Raw genomic sequence first — 24319 nt, forward strand, 5'->3', positions numbered from 1 at the left:
TTTTTTTATGAAATAAGATGTCAAAACATTTAAAAAAATAGGCTCGCCATATTGTATACATTATGTATAAATATGACATATTTTTTTTTACTGAGCATGTTCCGATGTATCATTTTGATAATTAATATTGTTTTTTATAGCCTTTTGAGGCAGCGTCAACTACTAGTTATAGGTGATTTTTAACCGATTCAATCCGATATGTCAGCAGCGATGTACATTTCCAATATGGCGTTCACTAGAAAACAAAAAAAAACAAGGTTAGTTGAGGTTATGGTGGGAAAGTGGTGGGAAGTGGGCTGGTTTTCGAAGTTACAATTTTTACACGAATAAATGTTTAGTTTAAAGAAATTACGTTTTGAGTTTATTTGTTGTCTTTTTAAGCTGATGACACTACAGCCAATGTTTAATAAATAAATACTTTATTAAACTTTTGAATCTACTTTTCAATTGATTCCTTATGGCGCTTACCTTCATTTTCGGTCGCACTGCTAAAGTTAATTTTTGTACTAGATGAGTGGCAGCATCTGAAGTAAAAAACAACAAGCACATCGTTATAATTATGCATTCAAGAAAACGATGCAAAAAATTATACTACAATATTTTTTAGTAGACAGATAATTCCGGTTAACATAAACGATAAAGTACAATTTTTGACTACAACTCAATGATCCGCGCGGTCGAGTGGCTTGCACATCGGTTTTCATGGCGTCACCATCTTTGCGGTCCCGGGATTGGATCTCCGGCCGGGTTAATGTTGTAACTTTTCTATATTGTCTCGGGTCAGACAAAGTAAAGGTAGTCTTTGTGATACCGTTGTTGTTTCCAATTTCCATAACACAGGTGCTTTAGTTACTTACTTTAAAGAAAAAAAAAAATAAAAAAGGTAACTTACTGGTAATAAAATCAAGTCCTCGTATCCGAGTCCTAGGTTCAACAAGCAGCAGGTAAAAGGGCACTGCAGTGAGGATCATCAGGCAACCGATGCCGGTCTCTTGTGGAGACGCAACAGCAGGCACGGAGACCACCAGGATTGTGCAGATTATGTACACAACTGAGAAAAAAAGGTGAGGTGAACTTGAATATCACTTTTCATAACACTTGCATGTAATTAGTATGATTGCATGCATGTTAACTGACCGTGGCTGTAATGAGAAGAAAAAAGGCCAGAGGGTTTAATTTGCGGCAATATAGTCAAGATAGCTTGCATGCAATCATAATAATTACGTACAAGTGTGTTGTAAGACATTGCACCTATATTTCACGGGCGGTACGGGAATTACGAACCTCGACTCCGATAACCCTTCGTCAGCCTTCATCAGCCTTCGACTTTGGGCTTCTAATAGAGTCTATAATAAATATATAGAGTCTATAGTAATTCCTTATTTACTGGGCGGTTATTTAATACGCAATGTACTATTAAAGGTCACATTTAACAGCTCGCTTTGCTTCATTTCGGACCCCTAGTAAAATAAAGCCACATGTGATCATACGTCAAAGTGCTTCTATATCGCGAAAGTCGTTAACATAATGCGAACTAAAGGTATTAAAATGTTTTAACTCTCTTACTTAAACATAAAAAGTTAACGACTGATTTCGTTCGTAGAATCTTTAAGCCTCTCTCTTCTGAAAAGTTATAATTTTGCATATGTGGCCTTATTAGGTTATTACACCAATGGTATTTACTGTAAAGTGCTAACAGGAATTATTTATGGATAGTTTTAAACTTTCACACTCCCGACTAATTTTTTACGCTTTCTACTTACTCGGGAAGAACATGTTGACTTTGATAGGTCTCTCCAGGTCTGGGCGTGTGTATCTCAGTACAGGCAAGCACACGACGGCCGCACCGATACTCAGCTGGGAAAAGTAACAAATATGTTTATTGATCATCGTCAGTTTAGAGTTTAATTGTCTTTGAAGAAATGCATTAAGGTAAGATTGAAATCTCTTTATGCTGATAAGAAAACTTTCTTCGGCGAAATTATTCTGTCTTTAGTAACTACCTTTTGGGGCCGAGCTGTTGAAATCGTACACGTAAATGCACAGATGACTGTGCTTTATGGCATTTTAAAAGAGGTTAATTCTTTCAACAAATAAACCTACTAAGGCAATAGCAGCAGTAGTTTTGGTTTTGAAGGGTAACGGCGCGTGTACACGCTAAGAAAAGTCGCCTGGTCTTTGCAAGAATTTGAGTCGTTTCTAAACACGAACTGTGTACCCAGCCTCGGCCGGACAAGAAAAAAATCTTGTCTACCGCATGGCGCATTGCCAGTAGACGACACGTTTATGCGCGTGGACTGGTGTTGCAAAGCGCCACTGTTGTACCACTAATTTTATTGCGAATAATAAAATGCATGATGTACTTATAAGTTTAGTAAAGGAACGACTCGTATTGTGGGACAAAATCTTACAGATTTATAAAGATAAACGACGTCCTTTTAAGGCATGGGGAGATATTCATTATTCTATACATATAATTTGCAATCACCATTTTTTTATTAGTAGTGAACATATTTCTTCACACAGTCGGTAGTAAAACAACAGCTACACTGACACGTTTACTGTACACACGTCTGCCCGAAAGCATTCGTATCGTGTACATACTCATCATTTTCTAGTCTGCAACAGACACGACATATTTTCGTGGCTAGATACGACAAAATTCTTGTCGCGTACAAGGCCGTTCTCGTCTTTTCTGTTGCAGACACGACGAATTTCTTAGCGTGTACACGCGCCGTAAGCGTGCTGGTGAAAGTAGAGGCACATGAGACTGGTAAACTTATATCTTAGGATGACGGGCACAATGGCAGTGTCCCTAAGATCTTTGCGATTGAAAGCTCTGAGTGGCACTGTAACTGTTCTTGGACAGTTACAGTAATGGACAGGCGTGTCGCTTCCCACCAGGCGCAAGATTTGTTCGTCCCATCACCGGGTATTATAAACAAAAGGTACTGAAAACAAAAGGCAGAGTGTCAAGCCTTTTTATATAAGACCAGCGTCCTGATTTTCATTTAAATCGGAACCGATGCGATCGGGTTGTCTCGAAATCAGATGGGTTTCTGAGCGAGAAGATGAACCTGATTCCTACTATCTCTTTCTAATTTGTGAGTTAAATCAACTATTGGTCCGATTAGAAATGTCAAAGTTTACGATGGGCCTGTTGTAAATCACAATTATGCGCCTCGACTCGAAAAAGACACAGTTTCCGATCGGGAGAAGCAATAAAATCAAGCTGCAGATTGTCAAGTCGTTCATAACAAGTGACGTAGGTACCCAATTAAACTAAACAATTAACCCGCCCGTTTTCAGTCTTACCGTATGCAGCAGACTGACAGAAATGGTCACCACAATACTTTACCACAGCTTTAACATCCATATCACCGTAGAAGTGCTTACCCAGGTAGCAAATCCAACATAGTTAATAAGCGCATAAATATCGCTGACAGTGAGGTACACAAGGCTGAGGAGGGCGACGGCCAGCACCGCGGGCGCAGGGGTGGCTCGCGTCGTCACCATTGTCAGCATCTCCGGCATCTGTCCCTGCGCTGCGCCGGCATAGAACAACCTATCGGGGAAGGCAAAGATGGTGACAAACTCATCCACTAATGACGAGGCCCTGTACTACACCTACCAGGCATAATAAACGATCAATCCGGATCGCGTTGCCATGATAAACACCGGTCGAAAACGCGAAGAAGATACTAACCGTGATGAGGTAAGAAGTACACCATTGACAGCGCCGAAAGTGGAAGCAGCGACGAACAGCGGAATGGAAAGCGCGAACCATCCGAAGAGACGTTCGGCGAAGGTCACTGCTACAGCAGCCGATCCTAACACCTGCAGGACGAATATGTTTTAGAGATGAGCATTACCATCTTCTTACGTAGGCATTAAGTAGACTTTAATACGACAGAGAACTCGCTTGCCAAACGCGTGCAAAGTCTCATTTGAAAAACTTCACTAACAAAACGTTTTTAGACGACTGAATCCATAAAATTATTACTACAATTTATAATTAAATCCAATACTATGTATTACCACAAGTGCATAGAGAAATCCGTTAAGATTTAACGGCTCGGTTCGTAGCTCAATTGGTAATAGCGGTGTGGAGTATTGTCACAAATAATAGGGGAAATACAATGGGGGAATCTGTACAAAATGACATAGGATTTTGTTTTTTAGTCATAATTATTTAGTGGTAATAGACAGCACAGTCATATTCTACACCAGTAGCTTTTGGTACATTATTTACTGAAAGTAATAAACATTTACAGAATTAAAACAACAGAAAAAATAATAATTCGTAGTTTAACTGAGACAAATCAAAAACCATTTTGTCCATATACAATGGACAAAATGACATACCTATTATGTATGGCCAAAGTGACATACACGTGAAAACTATACAATTATTGACAAAGTTTACAAATAAAACGCTTTGTTCTTCTAGGAACATGCGAACAATTTAAGCATCATAATCAGTTTCCGGGCTTAGATCAAGAAAAAAGATCGTAGCAATATATGCAAGCACAGTCCTCATCGTTAACTTGAGGGTTACACGGAAAATTTTCTTCTTCGCTGTCATCTTCAAACAACTTTGTAGTGACGTTTGGTCTCTTCTTTGCTGGGGTAGCTTTGAGCACATTTTTCATTTTAATTTTCCATGGATTTCCCTTATATTATGAGTAGCAGTTAAAACTAAAGAGAACTGCCGAGTCTTTGGTTTACGTTTCCCTTGTCCATTAATGAAATGTCCTTTTGGGGCTGAAGAAAGTTATAATATATTTTATTATAATAAATATTATAATGAAGAAATTAAGTTAAACTCCTTTAATAAGCGCATAAGGTCAAAATGGCATACCTATGTCATTGTGTCCGTTGTTTATTTAGGTCGTAGAGCTCCCTTTACGATTTAGGTCGTTTTGCCATATAACGGGTTTAAAAAAGAAAATTCAACATTTTTTTTTAATATCTTATTTGTGGGCAATAACAAACTATTATGGAATAAAATAAATCGACTCATCCGTAGAACAAAGATCTATGTTCAAGACTACTTGTTCTCAGGACATAGGTAGTACATTTCGTTCGTTCTTCTTCGCTGTGGATGTCAGATCGACCGTTTTTTGATTTTATATTTCCGAAATGAAATAAGGTATACAAATCCTCAAAACACCTTTACATGGGCCTTAGTTTGAATAACGAAATTATTCTCGTAATGTACCTATTCTCTTTTCGCTACATAATCACAACGGACTCTGTTCTTCGGATGAGTCGAAATAAGTACATTAGCGATAACCTTATTATTTACATATATAGAAACACTTGTCGTAAAGAAAAAACTCGTAACGTACAAAACCCACGAGAGTTCACGTTTTGACAGGTTAGTAAAACCCCCTTGGGCCATATAATGCAGTTGTCAGTTGTCTATGTCACTAAACTATGTCATTTTGTCCATATAAGTCATTTTGTACGTATTTCCCCTATATATATAATGATATACAATAAAATAATTATTACAATTTATAACGTTTTTTTTCTCACCTCTGTAGGCGAGAGTGTAGTGAAAAACGCAATGTTCGTTAAGGTGTACACAAGTGTAACGAGCGCGCATGAAATGGCGATAGCACGAGGCAGGTTCTTGACAGGGTCTTTTAGCTCCTCGATTATGAAGTTTAAATAGTTCCTGTAAGAAAAAAATAAATATCAAACCATGTGACTAAAATACACTACACTTGTCGGAGTGACTGCCGTGCGACTTCTTCAATTAATATTATGTTGCAGATTTGTCCCTCGCGGTAAAGATGGCGTGTAAAGTTAGTGCAAAGTAGCTATTAGCGCCTCTGTCGGTTAAATTTGGACTCCTTATGTTTCACTGTCAATCGTTAGTCAACCTTTTACCTACCTACTACTGAGATACGAAATTTATCTATGGTATGAGCCGTCTGACGTCGTGCAGGCACCTATATATGCTATATTGCTACAATAATTGTAACTGACAGATTCAACGTTATTATTATTTCCTTAAGAGGGAGCATGCCAAAAAAGTTTTGACGTTGGCTCCGCCCAAATTTGTGAAACAAATATATGCCTGAAGTTCGCGTGACCTGCGACAGGAGATGTTGAATTTTGCGCATTAAAAGTACCAAATTCGTTTTAGCGGAATAACTCTAAAACTAAAGGGATTCAAAAAAAATCCGTAGTGACAGTTCTCAACCATGCATAAATATAATTAATTATCTAATTTTTGTCCTAATAACCTGTAGCATTTCGAGGATGAATCGGAAAAATGTGAAAATTAGAGGTCATTTCGTGATTTTTATCTATCGAGGAAACTTAATTGTTTTATGTTTCTGATTAATGTCTATGCTTGAATATATCGTGCAGTTACTCATACAATATTTTATTTTTAACTTTAAAGTGGATATACCCCTCTAAAATCAAATCGAAGATTAGGAATTTTTCCTCTGCTCCCTCTTAATGGCGGTCGCAATGAAACTAATACGTACATTCTCGTTTATAAATGGACTTAAATTATTATTTTTATTTAAAAATAATCATTCGATGTTGTTTTTAATTTTCAAATTGAATTATCTCAATTCCACAATTATGAGTTACTATTAGTTAGTGTCATGTGCGACATGTAAATTGTTTACTTATTGTACAATAAGTAAACTTAGTCAATTTACATCAAACGACCGTGGCATACAGTACGCAACAAAATGGCGTTGCTGAACGTACTATAAGGTCAGTAGTTGAAAAAGCACGTTCTATGTTGGCAGAGTGTTCTCTATCGAAAGCGTTTTGGGAAGACGCGGTACAAACGTCTGCTTACTTGAAAAATAAGTCGCGCCATCGCGCACTTAATAATTTAACTCCTTTTGAAAAAAATGTATAACTTTAAACCGAATCTAAATAATCTTAGAGTTTTCGGATGTCGAGCTTTAATTCATGTACCTGATTGTCAACGTAAAAAAATTGATAAGAAAGCTGTGGAATGTATCTTTGTTGGATATTCGGATGACCCGAATAGTTCAATACTTCGAGACCCCCGATATCCGAGAAGGATTGAAAAATCTCGTGACGTCACATTCTTCGAAAATCATTTCTATTATAATCACTAACTAGTAAACAACGCTTTTCCAATTTTCTCCACAAAACGTAATTAGTTTTTTTTAAATTGATTTCATGGCCTAGTTGTGTCAATGTGGTGATGAATAAAATTATTATATCCTGCAATTCTAATATGGAGTATTTTCATTCTATCGGCAAATATAAATGCCTACTTGACCCAAATTTAAGAAGTAGCTGTTTTTAGCGATTTGGTTTCTTAGACTGAACTTAAAGGATTTCGACTAACAAATTAGGATTTATTGACGCCTATAAACTTACCATCCGTTGTACGCAAACAGCCCGGAGTAAAACGACAATGCTATCGACGTGACGTCATTTGAAGTACCTTCGAAAGAGAAATGCTCCGTTTTTCCTGAAAAAAAGAAACGTTTAAAATTAGATTTGACGACGACCCAATGGTTTATACAAGGGGCGCTGGATGAAGAGGTTCAATACCGGTAGTACTAAATTGGGAAATAAACTTTTATACATTACTACGGTAGTATGCTCGCCAACACAGGTTCGGGCCTCCATTTTGAAAGCCTTTCAAAAATTTTGCTATCAAAGTTAACAGCAGGTCACTAAACTCTATATCGTAAGTAACTTTAAATCGGCGGTCGGAAGGCGTCGGCGACGGCAAATGCTCATTGGATGATTGCCGCGATCCGGTGCCGTCTGGTATGAAAGGCGATTGTGTCATGCATTATTGTTGTAAGTATAATGGCACTGTGAAATTTTGTCTTAGGTATTCTAATCGACAGAAAACTGAATGAAAGAGAACTCATCATTTTGCCTTCCACCACACTCTCTCTCTAAAAAGCCCACTCTTTTAGGCCATAGTCGCTACGTTATAAACCATCTTCGACATGCAGATTTCATCAAAATGTTTTACTTCACCGATAGCTTGTGGAATTGCTACTAAACATACAAAACAATATACATCATCACCATAATCAAGCCATTTGTGCGTCTCAGGCGAGTGAGGGTCATTTGATTGGTCAATTTCTCGATATTGAATTTCTATTCCTTGGCTGAAAAACTTTAGACAATTGTCATCGCTGAACTCGGTGTTTAAGTACGTCTAAATAAATTAGTGCCTGAACAACAAGAAAAGATACTTCCTAATGATCAACACTTGGGCAAAATGGCGCCTATAAGAGATATCAACAAGCTTTAAACTGATATCGAAAGTACGTTACCTAAGGAATAAATCAATAACTTTTTTAAATAATAAATAAATAAAATAAAAAAATAAAAATCATTTATTTCAGGCCGTAAGCCCATGAAAAAAAAACAGCACAAAAATAAAATTAAAAAAGAAACGAAAAGGGGTATTAGTAACACAACACATCTTAAAACTATGTTAGTACAAAATTGACACAATACAATTAATATATACATATGTTAGGAATCACTACCTGCTTTATATGTCCAGTAGTGATCCCTAACATGAAATCCAGCATTGCGCTATCAATGCGACACGCAAACATCTCCAGGATGCCACCGCCACCACCACGCACTCTTTTCAGCAGAGACGTCACTTTTTTGCATCTAACTGCGTAAAAGTCGTCAGTCCGCGCTTCAGCGAACATGCCGGACGCGCTGCAACGCCGTGGTAGTCCCAACAACATCCTGAAGATGTTATTGTATTGCACTCTCAGAGTATTGTATGTACTCTGAGGAGTTTACCTCTCCTGTACATCGAGCGAATCTACGAGCAAGCATATTTCCACGCACAGCCAGAGCCCTGCGCTCCCTCTCTATATCCATGTCGTCTTTTAAATTGTCTGTTACGACGTGTCCCAGATATTTAAAACTATATGCTCTACCGAGAGGCACGCCACCGAGCACTAGCGATGGTACAACGTTAGGGAGGCGGTTGCCTGCTTTGAAAACAAGCAACTCACTTTTTTTTGAGTTGTACATCAGCCCATGCTCGACCGCATACCTCTCACAAACTGCAACAAGTTTCCTGAGCGCATTTATAGACGGCCCCAGCAGCACGATGTCATCTGCGTAGCAGATGTTATTGACGCACTTGTCGTCAAAAACACATCCAACATGCATGCTGCTGAGCTCGTCCAGAAGCCCATTCACATACAGGTTGAAAAGCAGGGGAGACGTAAGGCCCCCCTGCCTCACACTGCATTCCAATCTGTATTCATCAGACATCTCGCCAGCCCATCTCACCTAATTTATTTGGTTACCGTACCAATACTTTAGTAAGTATATACATTCAGCCGGCACATCCGTGTGTCCTAGTCTGTCCCACAACAAGTCGTAATTTACCAGGTCAAAAGCCTTCGACAGGTCTAGGAAACACGCATATACCGGCGTTTTCCTTTCCGTATAGTATTGAACAGTTCGCTTAAGGCACCAGATGGCGCTTTCGGTAAAAGAAACTAGATTATACTCAAAATTTTAACATTAAATACTCCCATACATTTAATATAGAGAGACTTTAGTTTGCTGATACAAATGGAATAGTTGGAAGTACACCATGCGTTCGTATCATCTATGTAATCATTGATTTTATAATAAGCTTTTCTAATTAGTACATTTTTAACGTGAGCTTTAAAAATTTTTTTCTGATAAATTTTGTACAATGTCTGGAATTTATTTTAAAAACGTAACGTACCCTACAAATGACGAGCTAACTTTATCAAGTCTAAGTTTAGGGCTCGCAAGTTTATTTTTGTTTCTAAGATTAAGGTTAAGCCTGTTACTATTTTTCGGAAATAATGCTATATTTAAGCGAACATATTGACTTAGCAGAGAGTTGAAAAATTTAATTCTTTAAATCATTTAAATATTAAAGATGTGTTATCAGCAAACAATATAAGTCTAGTCAAATCTTGTACTATAAACAGCAGATCATTTACATAAAACCTTAGAATAATAACGCATAGAATGATAGTTTCATGTCAAACGAATTGTCACAAGTGAGGCAAAAATCAAATTCATGTAGGCTAGTTTTAGTAGTAGGTTAATTTTCGGTTTTAGTGAATATTTATATAAAAATACAAGTTGAAACGCGTTACTTGGTTGTGGAATGTGATGTTAGTATCTATTTTATGTTTGTCTGACGTATTTTTACACTCATTTACCGCACATTTCGGCATTTTTAGCTGAAATTCTTAATCTGTTCGCGGTGCAAGTTGACCTTGAGCACTGAAGGCCCGCCCGCTCGTGTAGGCCCGCTTCAATTTGCCTCACTTAGCGTGTGCGGACTAGGTTTCTATGCGTTATTATTCTAAGCATAAAACTATCTTTTAATTGAATAAAAATATAATGACATAGTCTAGTGTGAGTTATCCATAAAAATTAATCAAATTTTTTTAGTGCTGATCGACTTAGTTTCATGTAAGGATAATTTCATTGTATGGAACGAAAAAAATCGGGACCATGGAAATTGGTCAAATTTAATAGTTATTTTAGTTTAGTTGAGGTATTTCCAACACAAAAAGAATCTTCAAAATCGATTCACAAATACTGAAGTTATCGCGGGACATATTATGTACATACAAAAAAACATACAGTCGAATAAAGCACCATTCAATGTATACCTATACTTTTATTAGCATTATTATTTTATAATAAACATTTTATGTAAAAACAGTTGTTCAAATACGAAACTGCGTATTCTGTAACGTTATAAGGTGAAGTCTAACCTTTGCACAGCTGGTAGGCGCCTGCTGCGATGATAATAAAGAGAGCAAGCAGCTTCGCATACGTGAACCAATCTTGCACGCGAGTAGCTGCTCGAACCGACCAACAGTTCACGAATGTCAACAACACTGAGGACAATATCACAATGATTTGACACAATTTTCGCGATTGTTAAACATAGGAAATGAAACTATTTTTCCGGATTTAAATCGCTTATTTCCTCTAACGAAAAATCCTAAACAAAATTTACTCTAATTCTCATTAGCAATTAATAATAAATGTAAGTTAATAAAAATTCATATTATTAAAATGAAATAATTTGTAAAATATAATGTAGCGTAAATTGGAATGTTTCTTTGTAAAATTAAAAATAAGGTATTTAATTAATAACTTTTGTGACTATAGTGAAAAAATAGGGTGGTTTGCATTAATATTAGACATGACTAGTTGATGACTATACCATCTCAGTCAACCGTGACCATGGGACCAGTAAAGGGCACGAAATGATGATTTGTTTGAAAAAACAAATATACGCGATTTAAATCCGAGAAAATAGTTTCATTTCCTATACAAAATAATTAATAAATGTTTCCTAACATTCACTGTAACGATAACATATCTTTAAATAATCAAAGAATGCGCTTTCGACTTGTTCGCCGGATCACTTCATATTATAAAAAAAAGATACACGGTGGTCAAACGGGATACGTTAATCAGCTTCAATTAGATCTTTTTGGTACACCTGTGAAATATCATATAAGTTAGTACTTACAAATACAACAGGCAGCCAGCAGCCTGGTAGCTTCGTTTGGAGGGTCACATTCCGGAAACATCGGCTTAAGTACGTACGTACTGAACGTTAGCGCTACTATAGCCTGAAGGGACAAAAAAGGCAATGTTATACACAAGAACTAATGATACAGGACTACAGCTTTTAGCCAAACACATTACGAACAACAAAAGCTATATACACATCCGTTGTATCTGTGATAAAACCAAGAATATACAATACAACACAAATCAAGAGAAAGAATAAAAAAAATCACGTCCGTACGAACCGTTTGTTTCAATAAAAACCGACTTTCAGTAGCAATATTGCAAATCCACGGTGCAAATAAAAGTTCACAGATCTCATGGTAGCCCCGGACCCGATCTGGGCGCCAATATTAAACTTTGGCACTTAGTCTGGGGCTATAATTTACAGTTTTCATTACATAATACTGCCCTGTTAAGCCAAAAGGCGCTATCTCTCTACCATTCAATAGCTATAATAATTTCGCATCTAATGGTATAATAGAAATAGCGCTATCTAACTTAACCACTAAATATCTCAATTTTTCCTTAAATTACGTAGTATGTCAATACATGTATTAGTCAAAAATACATATAAATTAGTTTTAACATCTTCAAAAAGATTTATTTTTGAAGATGCGAAAATACAATTAACAAAAATACGATTTTATCAAAACTTACTCCGATTGAGATAGCACTTTTGGGATTATCAGGGCAGTATGTTATTTTTGAATTAGGAATTTAGGAACGTTTATTAAATAAGAAAATTATAAGCCAAATATCTAAAAGTAACGTTAAGAATAAATTCTGCTCATTCTGATCTTTCCATTTCAATTTCCCCTAATATTATAAATGCAAGCAATACAATTTTTATCATAGATCTATTTAGCAATCAAATTACTGAACAAAGATAAAGCGGCAAAAATCCAGCGTAGGATAAGAAAAAATAAAACCCACAGAGATGTAAATAGCCTTCAAATGATCTTCCTACGCTTTGAAATTTATACATAGACGTCATAGACCTAAGTCGGAGCCAAGCTATTATACATATGAATATTGGAACGACAAATTAAACAAATTTTAATCTTTTCGTAGAACTTTCCAAATTATGAAGGAAGAAAAGATTGCGTAATGCCACGGAAATTAGATACCTACTAGAATGTCTTAAGATAGAGTTTTATAGGCAATCATCGAAAGGTTAATAGACTTGACAGATAATGTAATGAAGAAGTAATGGACTAGAAAGCAATTTTTGTCTAGTATTTATCCTACTACATAGAACAATGTGAGTTCATTTTTTGGATTTCTTTTTTCGAATTCTGCCCTTTGACTTTATTTTAATAAAAAATGTCAGTAGAAGTGGTTAGTTAGCGTCTGACGCGTTCCAATTATAGATCTCGAAAAGACCTCAGAGGATAGAAAAAATTAAGAAAGACCCATCTGAGCTCAGTGCGCCATTTTCGCTTGTGTCATTCTATAGTGCGAATTCTCTAAAATCCTAGAAAAATGCCACCGCAAAAATGATAACCGCACCAAAAATATTATCCGTGGTGGTATTTTATATCATCGAAAAGTCTTATTTTTAATAATGTTTCAATTTTCTAGTCATCGAAATTCTTTTGTTACAAGAAACGACAGTAACGCTTATAACCCCAGCAATAAGTAAGGTCGCTTTTCTGGAGAACTAAATTAACTCTAATTCGTCGTCGTTCAGCAATTAACCGCTAGATGGCAGCACGTTGATTGAATTTCAATGTAATATCAAAACGTCGTAACTTGCAATAATAGGTACTGATTGTATTAAACTTTCAACGATACGCCAACAGGGCAAAGTTTAAATTATATTAACAATCCAGAATTTGTTATTTCTTTTTAAATTTGAAACTACGACCAATCAATATCAAGATTTTGTAGCGTTTCAAATTAAGAATGTTCGACTTTTGGCGACATCGGGTCTGATAGTAATGGAGGCGTAAGCCACTTTCATTGTATGTTTTTTTAATCTATCAAGTTTCCTAGCTTTTGAGTATTTACCTTCGTATAAGGCTGTCTATTCTTATTCTATGATATCGAGTGATATCTCTACAAGTGCTTGTACGCAAGTGTATGGGTTATGATACTTATCTACAAAAGTAGTGGGAGTTGATGTGGTTAGGGGGTAAAGGTCATAATGGGACAAAAGAAGGTTCCTACGCGTTGAGACATTTAATGTAGGCGTCACTATTTTGTTATGACGTAGTGTACAAATAAATTATGTAGGCCAAGTGCGAATAGAAGATGTTGACACCCGCCTCTTCAGTCCCTTCGAGACCATGGACGTTGCAATACGTACGAAATGAGGTAAATAAAGTATGTTTTTATACACGCTTAAGTCCCTAATTTAAAATCATAATAAATATACCAAAAATAAACATTTATGTTTTTGTTGTACTATCTGACACTTAGAACTATATTTGGCAGTAAGGTAGTAAGTTCAAACGTGCAAGCACGTTCCCGACGACCCCACCCCCGCTCCTGCGTTTTTCATCGGACTGGTATTTACGCTAGCGGTTTCTTTTGCTACCACACAGTTACCGCCACTATCGCCGTTTAGAGCGACATATTAAAAATAAGTATTATTATTTTTGTACGAAAGTAACATCTGATGCATGATTAAAAGTAATAAAAAAAAATTGATAATTATGGTGTAAGTAATATATTGTGAGCGAATCGCGATATTAATTAATTTTATTTTGTTAGAAAACTTACTGTGCGTCATTAAGAATTACTTATATCGAAATAAGAAATAAATTGATATCATCATCATCGATATCAACGGAACGTGACAGGCGGCCGCCATTGTGAAAAACATACTTGACGAGAAAGGACGAGTTTTTTCTTTGGATGTATAGTGAAAAGATCTTATAATATAATTTGTAATAGTGAACGAAGTTTCATTTCTACATCTATTATGAAAAGTTTATAATATGCAGTTACTGCTAGGTTGCCATAGTATTTTTTTAAAAAAAACCTTGTACTCATATATAACACACAATCACAATCTGAGACATTGCGCGTATGTCTGAATAATGCCTATTCATTCTATACTTGAACAGCCCTTAATAAAACTTTAGGTAGAAGCCAGTGTGTAACTATGAAGGACATGTGATATGAAATCAGCCTGCAACATTTGTATATACAATCCATTTTTTGCATTTCAAGTAACTTTGTGCTTTAAGATACGAGTTTGAGAAATGTTGCTGTGCGGTACGGGTCACGAGTAGCAGCGGACTGCCTCGCCTTGGTCAGCATTAAAAAAAACAAAGTGAAATACAAAAAAAAGCAAATTAAATGTTGAACCTTTTTTTCTTTATTAACAATTTTGGCTTGGATACAAGTCCTTTGAGCGATGTCTTCGTTTAATTATGTTTCTGTAAATATGGCCGCCACAAACAGGATAAGCAATTTGAGGCGGCGTGCTTGGATTGACTCGGGATTCCTTAGAACGGGCTCGAGATTCGTATAATTTCGCGTTTTAATCTTCGATTACGGCACAATAGCACTATCCTATTCCATTTTAAACTAGATTTCACAAAATAATTGAACGTCAAAATAAAAAGGACACCTTTCCCTCCAAAAGACCCAGAGCGAATCAATGTTGCACCTTACTTTCTAAAATTAAAACTATAATTATTTTGAACAATAAGCCCGTCACTAACAGTTTATTGGTTCTCCATACAAACTTTTATCCCCTATTTCATCCCTCTTAAGATTTATTTTTGTGACAAAAAGTAGCCTATGTCCTTCTCCTAGGTCCCATCTATATCTATACCATTCATCAAAATAAAAATGTAAAAACTGCGTAAAAACGTAACAGACAGAGTTACTTTTGCACTTATTATATTAGTTTAGATTTGTACCTCCTATAATAACATTAAATAATTAATAAAAAATGCATAAGATAGAGACACCACCTACCTGAGAACAGGGTCGGACGATCATGCACTCTATCCAGAGCCTGATGAAAGCGGCGAAAGGCCCGAAAGTCTCCATGATGTAGGCGTAGTCCGCCCCGCTTAAGCGAATCATCGTGCCCAACTCCGCATAGCAATACGCGCCTATCTGTTGATTAAACGAGCAGAAAATGCTTATTACTCCACACACATTTCTAAAGGGGTACAAAAAGAGAATATATACGAGGTACAGAGTGCTCAAAACGTACGTACGTACTCAAAAGTGCGTGAAATTACATCTATTTGCCAAGTTTTATTGGAATCGGTGACCGGACAGTGCGCGAAACCGGATTCATCCCCTAGTTTGCCACCCTTATACTCAGACTACACAGCGCTCGCCTCGCGTTTCAATGTGGCAGAGTTTATATGAACTCGTACATTACAAAAAATCCCGCATCCGGAACGCTTCCGCGGCCGCCTCTGTGTGACCAGAGCGTTAGAGCGGTTACACACGGCGACTTTTACACACGCGCGCGATTTCCAGCAATGCAAGCGGGCGATTGCATCGATACAAACGCGTGATTGCATCGCTACACTTGGGATTTATAAGCGTGTTTGCATCGCTGCCGAAAGTCGCCCTGTGTAACCACTCATAGATGTGGAATATTATCTTCAAATTTAAATAGGACTACCGAGGTGCCCTCTTTCCATCAAAACTAGAATCATCAAATCGGTTCACAAATGCCGCAGTTATCGCATAACATACATACAAACTTAGAATAATAATGCATAGAAACCTAGTCCGCACACGCTAAATGAGGCAAATTGAAGCGCGCCCAATGGGCCTACACGAGCGGGCGGGCCTTCAGTGCTCAAGGTCAACTTGCACCGCGAACAGATCAAGAATTTTAGCTAAAAATGACGAAATGCGGTAAATGAGTGTAAAAATACGTCAGACAAACATAAAATAGATTCTAACATCACATTCCACAAGGAAGTAAGGCGTTTCAACTTGTATTTTTATATAAATATTCACTAAAACCGAAAATTAACCTACTACTAAAACTAGCCTACATGAATTTGGTTTTTGCCTCACTTGTGACAGTTCGTTTGATATGAAACTATCATTCTATGCGTTATTATTCTAAGCATACAAAATAAAACTTTCGAATTGACAACCTTCTCCTTTCTTGAACTCGTTTAAAAATAAGAACGTTTATATTATAATTGTAAGTCAATGGTTTATATTTAAATAAATAACAATTAGATATAAAGTAGCATTTAAATGAACATAGTACAGCTTCACTCAACATTTATTGAAAAATCGTTTTTTTTTTCGAAAAAAATTTTACGTTTTGTGACAAAACAGAAACAGCTGAAAATTTTAAAACTGTAACAGGTATTTATTTTTATTGAGTATCATATAATCTTTTTATTATCATGATATTCTTTTTACTATCATGGTGATCTGTAACACAGGTCCCCAACCTAGTACAGGCTCCAGCTCTCACTAAGGTGCTTCATATTTAACATGATATGTAACAAATCTGCATTTTGTAAACCTTTTTGAGAGAAATAAAGCATTTTGTATTGTATTGTATTGTATTCTTATATTTTTTGTGAAAATACTCCACTAAATAGTTTTATTGATCCAAAGATCAAACAAACACAAAGGTCCTTCGATCCAGCTGAACTTGAACTAACCACTTTTTCGCCAAACCGGGGCTGTCGCTTTCCCAACTAAGATACGGAACTAGTTAACAGACGTTACGAATTTCTTTACGTGCTTGTTCAAAATCAAAATTATCTTTATTTTGCACGTAAGCAAGTTACGCTTGATATTCGAGTTCGTAAATCATTTATATATTTACTCTGTGATGTAATCCCTAACAGATAATAATTATCCTCTCTTTAGTAAAGCTGCCTTTACATGATTTTTGAACTTATCAAAGAATATATCCAGAACAGCCTTTGGAATGTTATTATAACACTGAATACCTTTCTCCACAAAAGAACCGAGAACCCTCCGAAGTCTTCTTCCATTTATGTCTAGTATTAAAACTGTATACTACGTCACTCCATTTATTATATAATTTACTATCCAAATGCACAGAAAGTATACAAATGTAAATAAACTGTGATGCAATGGTCAATATGCCAGTTTCCATAAAAATCTCCCTAAGTGAGGTACATGAACTGTTGCAGACTTTGCTAACTGCCACGCCGAGATCCCGAGGTTCGATTCCCGGACCGGGAGAAATATTTTTATGGCTTACAGTTATTTCTCTCGTGACGATATGTGTGTGTCCATGGCACCCGCGACACAGGGTTTCCCTAGTGCGGGGCTACGTTGAGTGTGTCTGTAAGTGTGGTTTTAACAGCTTTTTGCCGTAACACTACCTGTGTGAAATTACGTGCAATGCCTTTGACCAAAACGGCCACGAAGAACATTAAGAAAATTGAGAGTGTTCTTAAAAAGGAGTGCGTAGTGAGAAGAATAAAAAGGCTTGCATTCAAACTTGAAACTTTGGTGAATGACGCTAGTACATAGATATCGTGAATGTAAGTAAAGCGAGAGAGGTCAAGATCGTGCTAAGTGGAGATCGATTGTCTCAGCCTATCCCAATGGGAATCCAAGGACGTGAGTATAATAAGCAATAGTCGGAAAAAAGTGTTCTACATATACATATAGACACATGTATAGATACAATACAATAAAATACAAAAATTCTTTATTGTACACCAAAAAAGAAAACAAATCAAATACAGTTAAATTAAAATTAGATATAGTTACAAGGAGCGACATAGAGTTGTTAAAACCACCAAATATTGATTAATTACTTTTTCGAATTCCGGATTTCCGGAAATGGTTTTACTTTATCGTAAGACAAAACCCACTCCCAAAATGCACTCCCAGGGACTCACACGCACTCGGAGCGGATAATGATATTTTTTATAATCACACCCAAACAAATTACACCCAAACTCACACACAGACAATTTACGAGAGAAATAAATGTAGGCCATACAAATATTTCTCCCGGCCCGGGAATCGAACCTGGGACCTCTGCGTGGCAGTGAAATTAAAATCACAATAATGATTATAAAAAATACCATTATCCACTTAGTGAGTTTAGTCTTACGATAAAGTAAAAACATTTCCGGAAATCCGGAATTCGAAAAAGTAATTATTGAATATATGGTTTTAACAACTTTATGCCACTCCCTGTAGCTATATATATGGAACATTTGATCCCGATCATTGATAATAAGTAAGCAAGTAAATATTGTTGATTGATTGTTGTATGAAATTGTGAAAAAATAAAATTGATAGCCTCCAATTTATTTTTGGAACTCTTCAACACAGACGGCACTGACTTTTGAATTAACTGTTCGTGACGTCAACAGCGGAAAATAGTCCTTCAACATAAACGAGAGTTTCTGACGAGGCCAAGTGCAAAGTACGCACTTAACAACATCACGCGCTTTTAGTCGTAATGTTATTTATATTTTTAATTGAACTTTTATCAACGAGCCATGTGTCATGTGATAACGATTGCTTCTATAAAAACATTGCGTGTTTATACAATTATATAATTTAGAGTGAAAACCTCGACGACTATAAACTTATAAACTTCTAGATTAAATATATCATCAAAGTAATGTAGTATCTGAAAGAGGTATAATTTAACTATTTATTTTTATTTTAATAATATTTAAGTGAAGGGACGAACAAGCCGTGCGCCTGATGGCAAGCTACACGCCTACCCATAACAGTTGCAGTGCCATCCAGAGCTTTAAATCGCAAAGATCTGAGAGGTAGTGCCGCTGCGCCCGTCACCCACGTGTCTGTAATTTCACCAGCACCCGTACCCTTCAAAAGGTACGAAACATATATGAAATGCCTCGGCGGCAGAAATAGGTAAGGTGGCAGTACTACCCTGGGTGAGCTCTTTTACAACTATTGCTGTTAAAAATGCTAATTACAAACATTATTGTGTTTACTGTTCTGAAAAATTACACACAAATCACACACGGGTTTAATAAGGTCACATTTGCAAAATGACAACTGTTAAGAAGTTTAAAGTTTCTATGAACGAAATTAGCCGATGTCATTTTTATGCTTAAGTAGGTGAGCTATAAAATTTTACATATCGTCTGGGATAATGCTAATCCGCGTATGTAGTAATGGTAAAAGGCGCGTGTCTGCCCAAACCAAATTTCTCAGGAGAGGGATTTAACATTATTGTTTTGCTATTTCAATGGCTACGAATTTAATTTTTGCACAGTAAGCGTTTATTTATGTTGTCTACGGACTGGTAACTATATGTAGATTCCCGTAAATCACGCTAATTCGGTTGCCACAACACATCGAGTCGAGATATAATCAGAAATAGAGCCGAAATGTCATTTAATTTGTCTGAAAACTATTCTGCGTAATCATTACTCTGACAACTGCGCTCCGATTGGACAGCCAGTATTCGAAACATTCGTCGGTGTCGCCAATTGTTTCACTTCAAATCGACCGGTTTACCTTAGAATTTGCTATAATGGACATAAATTGCAAAATTACATATTTAATTACCGATGAAATGTGATTCCGTTTGTTTTGCAATTAGTTGTTTTGCTCCTTTTCCCACACCACCAAATGGAAGTGCCCTTTGCTAGAGATATTATCTTTATTACAATAAATACAGAATATTTTTGGAATATACGGAGACCTACGCACAGGTCAGTTGTAGGCGCTGTACTATTTCAGCTTTCTAATTTGTGATTTCAGTGCAAACGAGAGTTGATATTTAAAGGCCCGTTTACCTGAAAAGTTGCCAGCGATGAATGACCCTTATTTCGTTTTTATTTCTAGTTATATACTCGATGCCACAACATTTACGCGGATTAGACTTGGTCACTAAATTACCGAAATGGAAACTCATAATCAAATGTTAGTTATACGCGTAATTAGACTAATTCATATAACACGTATGCTGTGTTCCGTGTCTCGTGTATGCTGTTACAGGGTCCAGTGAAAATCAGCGTCGTAGCACTTTCAGCAAGATGACTGGATGTAAAAAGATAAACTAACTGAATGACTGATTGTCTATTATGCCATTTTTTGTAACATAATTTATTTCAGTTTTTTTTTTCATATAGTACTAAATGACGGGACGAACAAGTCGTGCGCCTGGTGGTAAGCGACACCCCTGTCCATAACAGTTGCAGTGGCACTTAAATCACAAAAATCTAAGGGGCACTGCCACAGCGCCCGACACCCTGAGACATAAGGTGGCAAGTCCCATTCGCCTGTAATTTCACTAGCACCCTTACCCTTCAAAACCGGAACACAGTAATGCTGACATTACTGCTTGGCGGCAGAAATAGGTAAAGTGGCAGTACTACTGTGAGCTCTACTGCTACTAAAATAGCGTCTGCCACGGTTAGCTAGGAGACGTTGGTTCGAATCCAACTGGATCGAAGTGAATTTTTTGTAAGTGTTAGATCTTTGTTTAACAAACTAGTGTAAAAAATAATTGAATATTATGGTGGTGAAACATACTGACAATCAATAAAACCTAATCAGAAAAAAACAGTTTTTGCGTTTCTTTATTTACCATAACAGAGATAGAACAAAATACACTGTTTAGTGTCATATTATCGGTTATTAATATCGTATTTAAGAGACTAAAACGTCGCCATGTGCATATTAAGTACTCAAAGCACATGTAATAATATGTTTCTCTACCGTAATGTTCCTTTGTTTTAATAATAATAATAAATTTATTTATTTCTCACCACAATACAATGCAATAAACGTAATAAAATAAAAGTTATGTACTATTCTATAGACTACCAACCAAACAAACCAAACCTTAAAGTGGTTACACACGGCGATGGATTTATAGGCGATTGCATTAATGCAAACGCGCGACTGCATGGATACAAACGCGGAAATGCATCGCTACACTTGGGATTTATAGACAATTGCATCACGACTGAATCGCGTTAGCATCGCTTTTGCATCGCTGCTAAAAGTGACCGTGTGTAACCGCTCTTAGCCTTAACTAGGCTAATAATAACAAGAAGATGAAAAAGGTTTAAATCGCAAAAGCAATCATCGGGAAACAGAAAATAGCTTGTTACTGGAGAATTATAAACAGTCCGTCCAAAACCGGAGGGACGAAATAAATAAACGATGGAAAATCTAAATTGATGGTGACATTTTAAGAAGCTTTGGGGGCGCTTTTTCTATTTCTGGGAAGACATGCACGTTTTATTTTCAATTATTTTCACAAATCTTTAATAACCTCGCTTTCCCTACTGGGAGTAAAGCCAAAAGAATGAACAATTCAATTGCAGCACGGATATAATATCGTATCGTACCTATCTTAACACACACACATACTATGTGAAATTTTATAACTTTCCTATTTAGGGCATAAAAAAGTAGTCGCCTAATTTCGTTCGTAGATTATTAAAACCTCTCTCCTCAAAACTTGTCGTTTTGCAGATATGACCTTATTAAACTAAGAGTGTGATATTATGTAAGTATTTCTGGTCCGTTTGTAAGAATTTTATTTAAGTGTTGCACTTATCAACATTATCAACCATTCATACGTGTCACAACTGAGGGCGAATTCAGGCCAGAATCTAAGGAGAGAATTTAGGCCATAGCCTAGCCCAACCAGCCAGCGGATTGGTTCACTTGTTATCTAAAGGTTTCTCAATATGTAAATTTGACACGTACAGTACTTTGTCACTTATGGACAATCTGCAGAATAATTTTATCGATCAAGTAATTTTCCTAGTACAAGGAATAAACCGATGTAGCTAAGACGTCTGAAGAAGCACCAGAAAGACCAGTGCACTAGCACGACCGCGCACAACTAGCACGAGAGCGACATAAATCGCGAGATACTGCTTTTCTCGCATAGAAATGTCGCGCTTTATGTCGCTCGCTCGCGCGCAAGTCGCGCCCTGTCGTGCTAACCGTACTGGAGAACAAATTCAAAGAAATAGAGACCGAAACATAAAATAACACTTACCATACTAAAAACTCCGGAGGCAATCCACACGAGAAGACTGGCGTTCACACTTCCCGTATACTTCAAAACCCCGGTGGGGGACACGAAGATCCCACTACCAATGATGGAGCCTACGATAACTGTGATCCCATTGAGGAGAGACATCTTTGCCTGTAACGCCCCTCCTTCTTCCGGCTTTCCTTCGCCATCGTCTTCCGGATCCGATTTCAGAGCTTCCGCTTCGCATTCTTCTTGTTTTGATGTTTTTGGTGCCCTGGTAAAAGAATTAACAAGCGGTTTATATTCAAGAAACAGTACAAACGGTTCCTGGGCGGTATACATTAGGTGGACTTTTTTTTTCTCAGAACGGGACTCCTGTAAATTTTTTGTTTAAAAAGAACGCACGCTTATGATAGTCACGAAATGTTTAACGATTAAAAAATATAAAAAGAACTAAAAATTATTTAATGAAATAAAAAACGATAATTTTATTTTATCCTTAAATATAGAATTGATCTCTTGTAAATGTGCACTTTTTAAAATAAACTATATTTTTTTATGTTTGATGCCATATTCATTGTTCCGTTTATATTAGGATGATCTACGGATAAATTATAAATGAACTGCATTCAAGGTATTATTACGTTTAAACACACTAAATTAATATTTGGTATTCAAAAATTATATTTGATCTACTTTCTTATATCATTCTTTTTTTTTAATGACTGATGACATTTGTAACCGGTATATCTTTTGATATTGATCTCCTAATAAATCTTGGTTGCTTGGTTGCGCCCTCCGTTCAGTAAGTTAGGTTCCATAAAGTAGCACGAGCTGAGCGAGCGTAGCGAGCGTGTCACGGCAGCGGCCGGCGAGTGCCAGAAGTCAATTTGCTTGCGTTTCCGAACATATTTTCAGGTCAAATTATATTAAAATTAATATAATATATATATAGTATACAAATAGAATCAACATTTACTTAGTCTTAAAAACAAGTATCTAAATTTTATTTTAACGCTCATTTGTCCCGGTTTTGAGGGTCAACATAAAACTATCAAAGTTAATTTATAGAAATCAAATATTTTTTGCGTAGCTCAGAACAAATTAAAATATCGATTGATTTAATTTATTTTATGTCTCAGAGAAAAAGATGACTGTACCATCTTAGTCAACCGTGACCATGGGACCTGTAAAGAGTCCGAAACGTTGGTTTGTTTGAAAAAACAAATATACGCGATTTATATCCGGAAAAATATTTTCATTTCCTACTTTATTTATGTTCTTTTATTTTTTAAATTTTAATTAATGTATATTTTTTAATTGTGACACCCTAACAGGGTCATGTTGATAATATTTTAATTTTAAGAGCATTATGTAACACACGAAAGCAATAAATACTTTGATTTTAACGTTTAAACTTGAAAGGGATCACTACTAAGAATCCTCTTTCAAACAAAAAAGAATCAATGAAATCGGTTAACAAACTTGCCCAAAAAAGAAATTAAATACAGACGAATTGAGCCGTCCGCGTCCCCTTACGACATATTTGTCCTAATCCATTACGATCTTACGCAACTTCCAAAAGTGTTCTATTACCGGTTGGACAAATTTAAGAAAGTAACTCTTCCAAATTAGATAGATAGATAAACACTTAATATGACACAATACAGATTGAATACTACAGGAGAAATAAAACATTTTTGTCATAGCAGTGAAATGGCGCTGACTCAACATATGCCTAAGTTCCCTAAGGTGCTAGTTTTCAGTCAGAACAAACGAGAGGTACTAAATCTAGAA

At 36.3% G+C, this 24319-nt stretch overlaps 1 protein-coding gene across 1 annotated transcript; it reads right to left on the reverse strand.

Moving 5' to 3' along the window:
- Positions 1-24066, reverse strand: LOC113232640 (Y+L amino acid transporter 2). Its single transcript, XM_026467411.1, has 13 exons — positions 24062-24066; positions 22544-22796; positions 15529-15672; positions 11552-11654; positions 10782-10907; positions 7390-7483; positions 5542-5683; positions 3707-3837; positions 3397-3565; positions 1764-1857; positions 893-1051; positions 469-524; positions 1-235 (listed from the first exon to the last, which is right to left on the reverse strand). Exons 1-13 carry the CDS (start codon positions 24064-24066, stop codon positions 233-235), a joined length of 1479 nt encoding a protein of 492 aa, XP_026323196.1. The 3' UTR covers positions 1-232.
- Positions 24067-24319: the final 253 nt, after the last annotated feature.

Source organism: Hyposmocoma kahamanoa, unplaced genomic scaffold (genome assembly GCF_003589595.1).
Source record: "Hyposmocoma kahamanoa isolate Upper Pololo Valley unplaced genomic scaffold, ASM358959v1 76, whole genome shotgun sequence".
NCBI classification, from domain to species: domain Eukaryota; kingdom Metazoa; phylum Arthropoda; class Insecta; order Lepidoptera; family Cosmopterigidae; genus Hyposmocoma; species Hyposmocoma kahamanoa.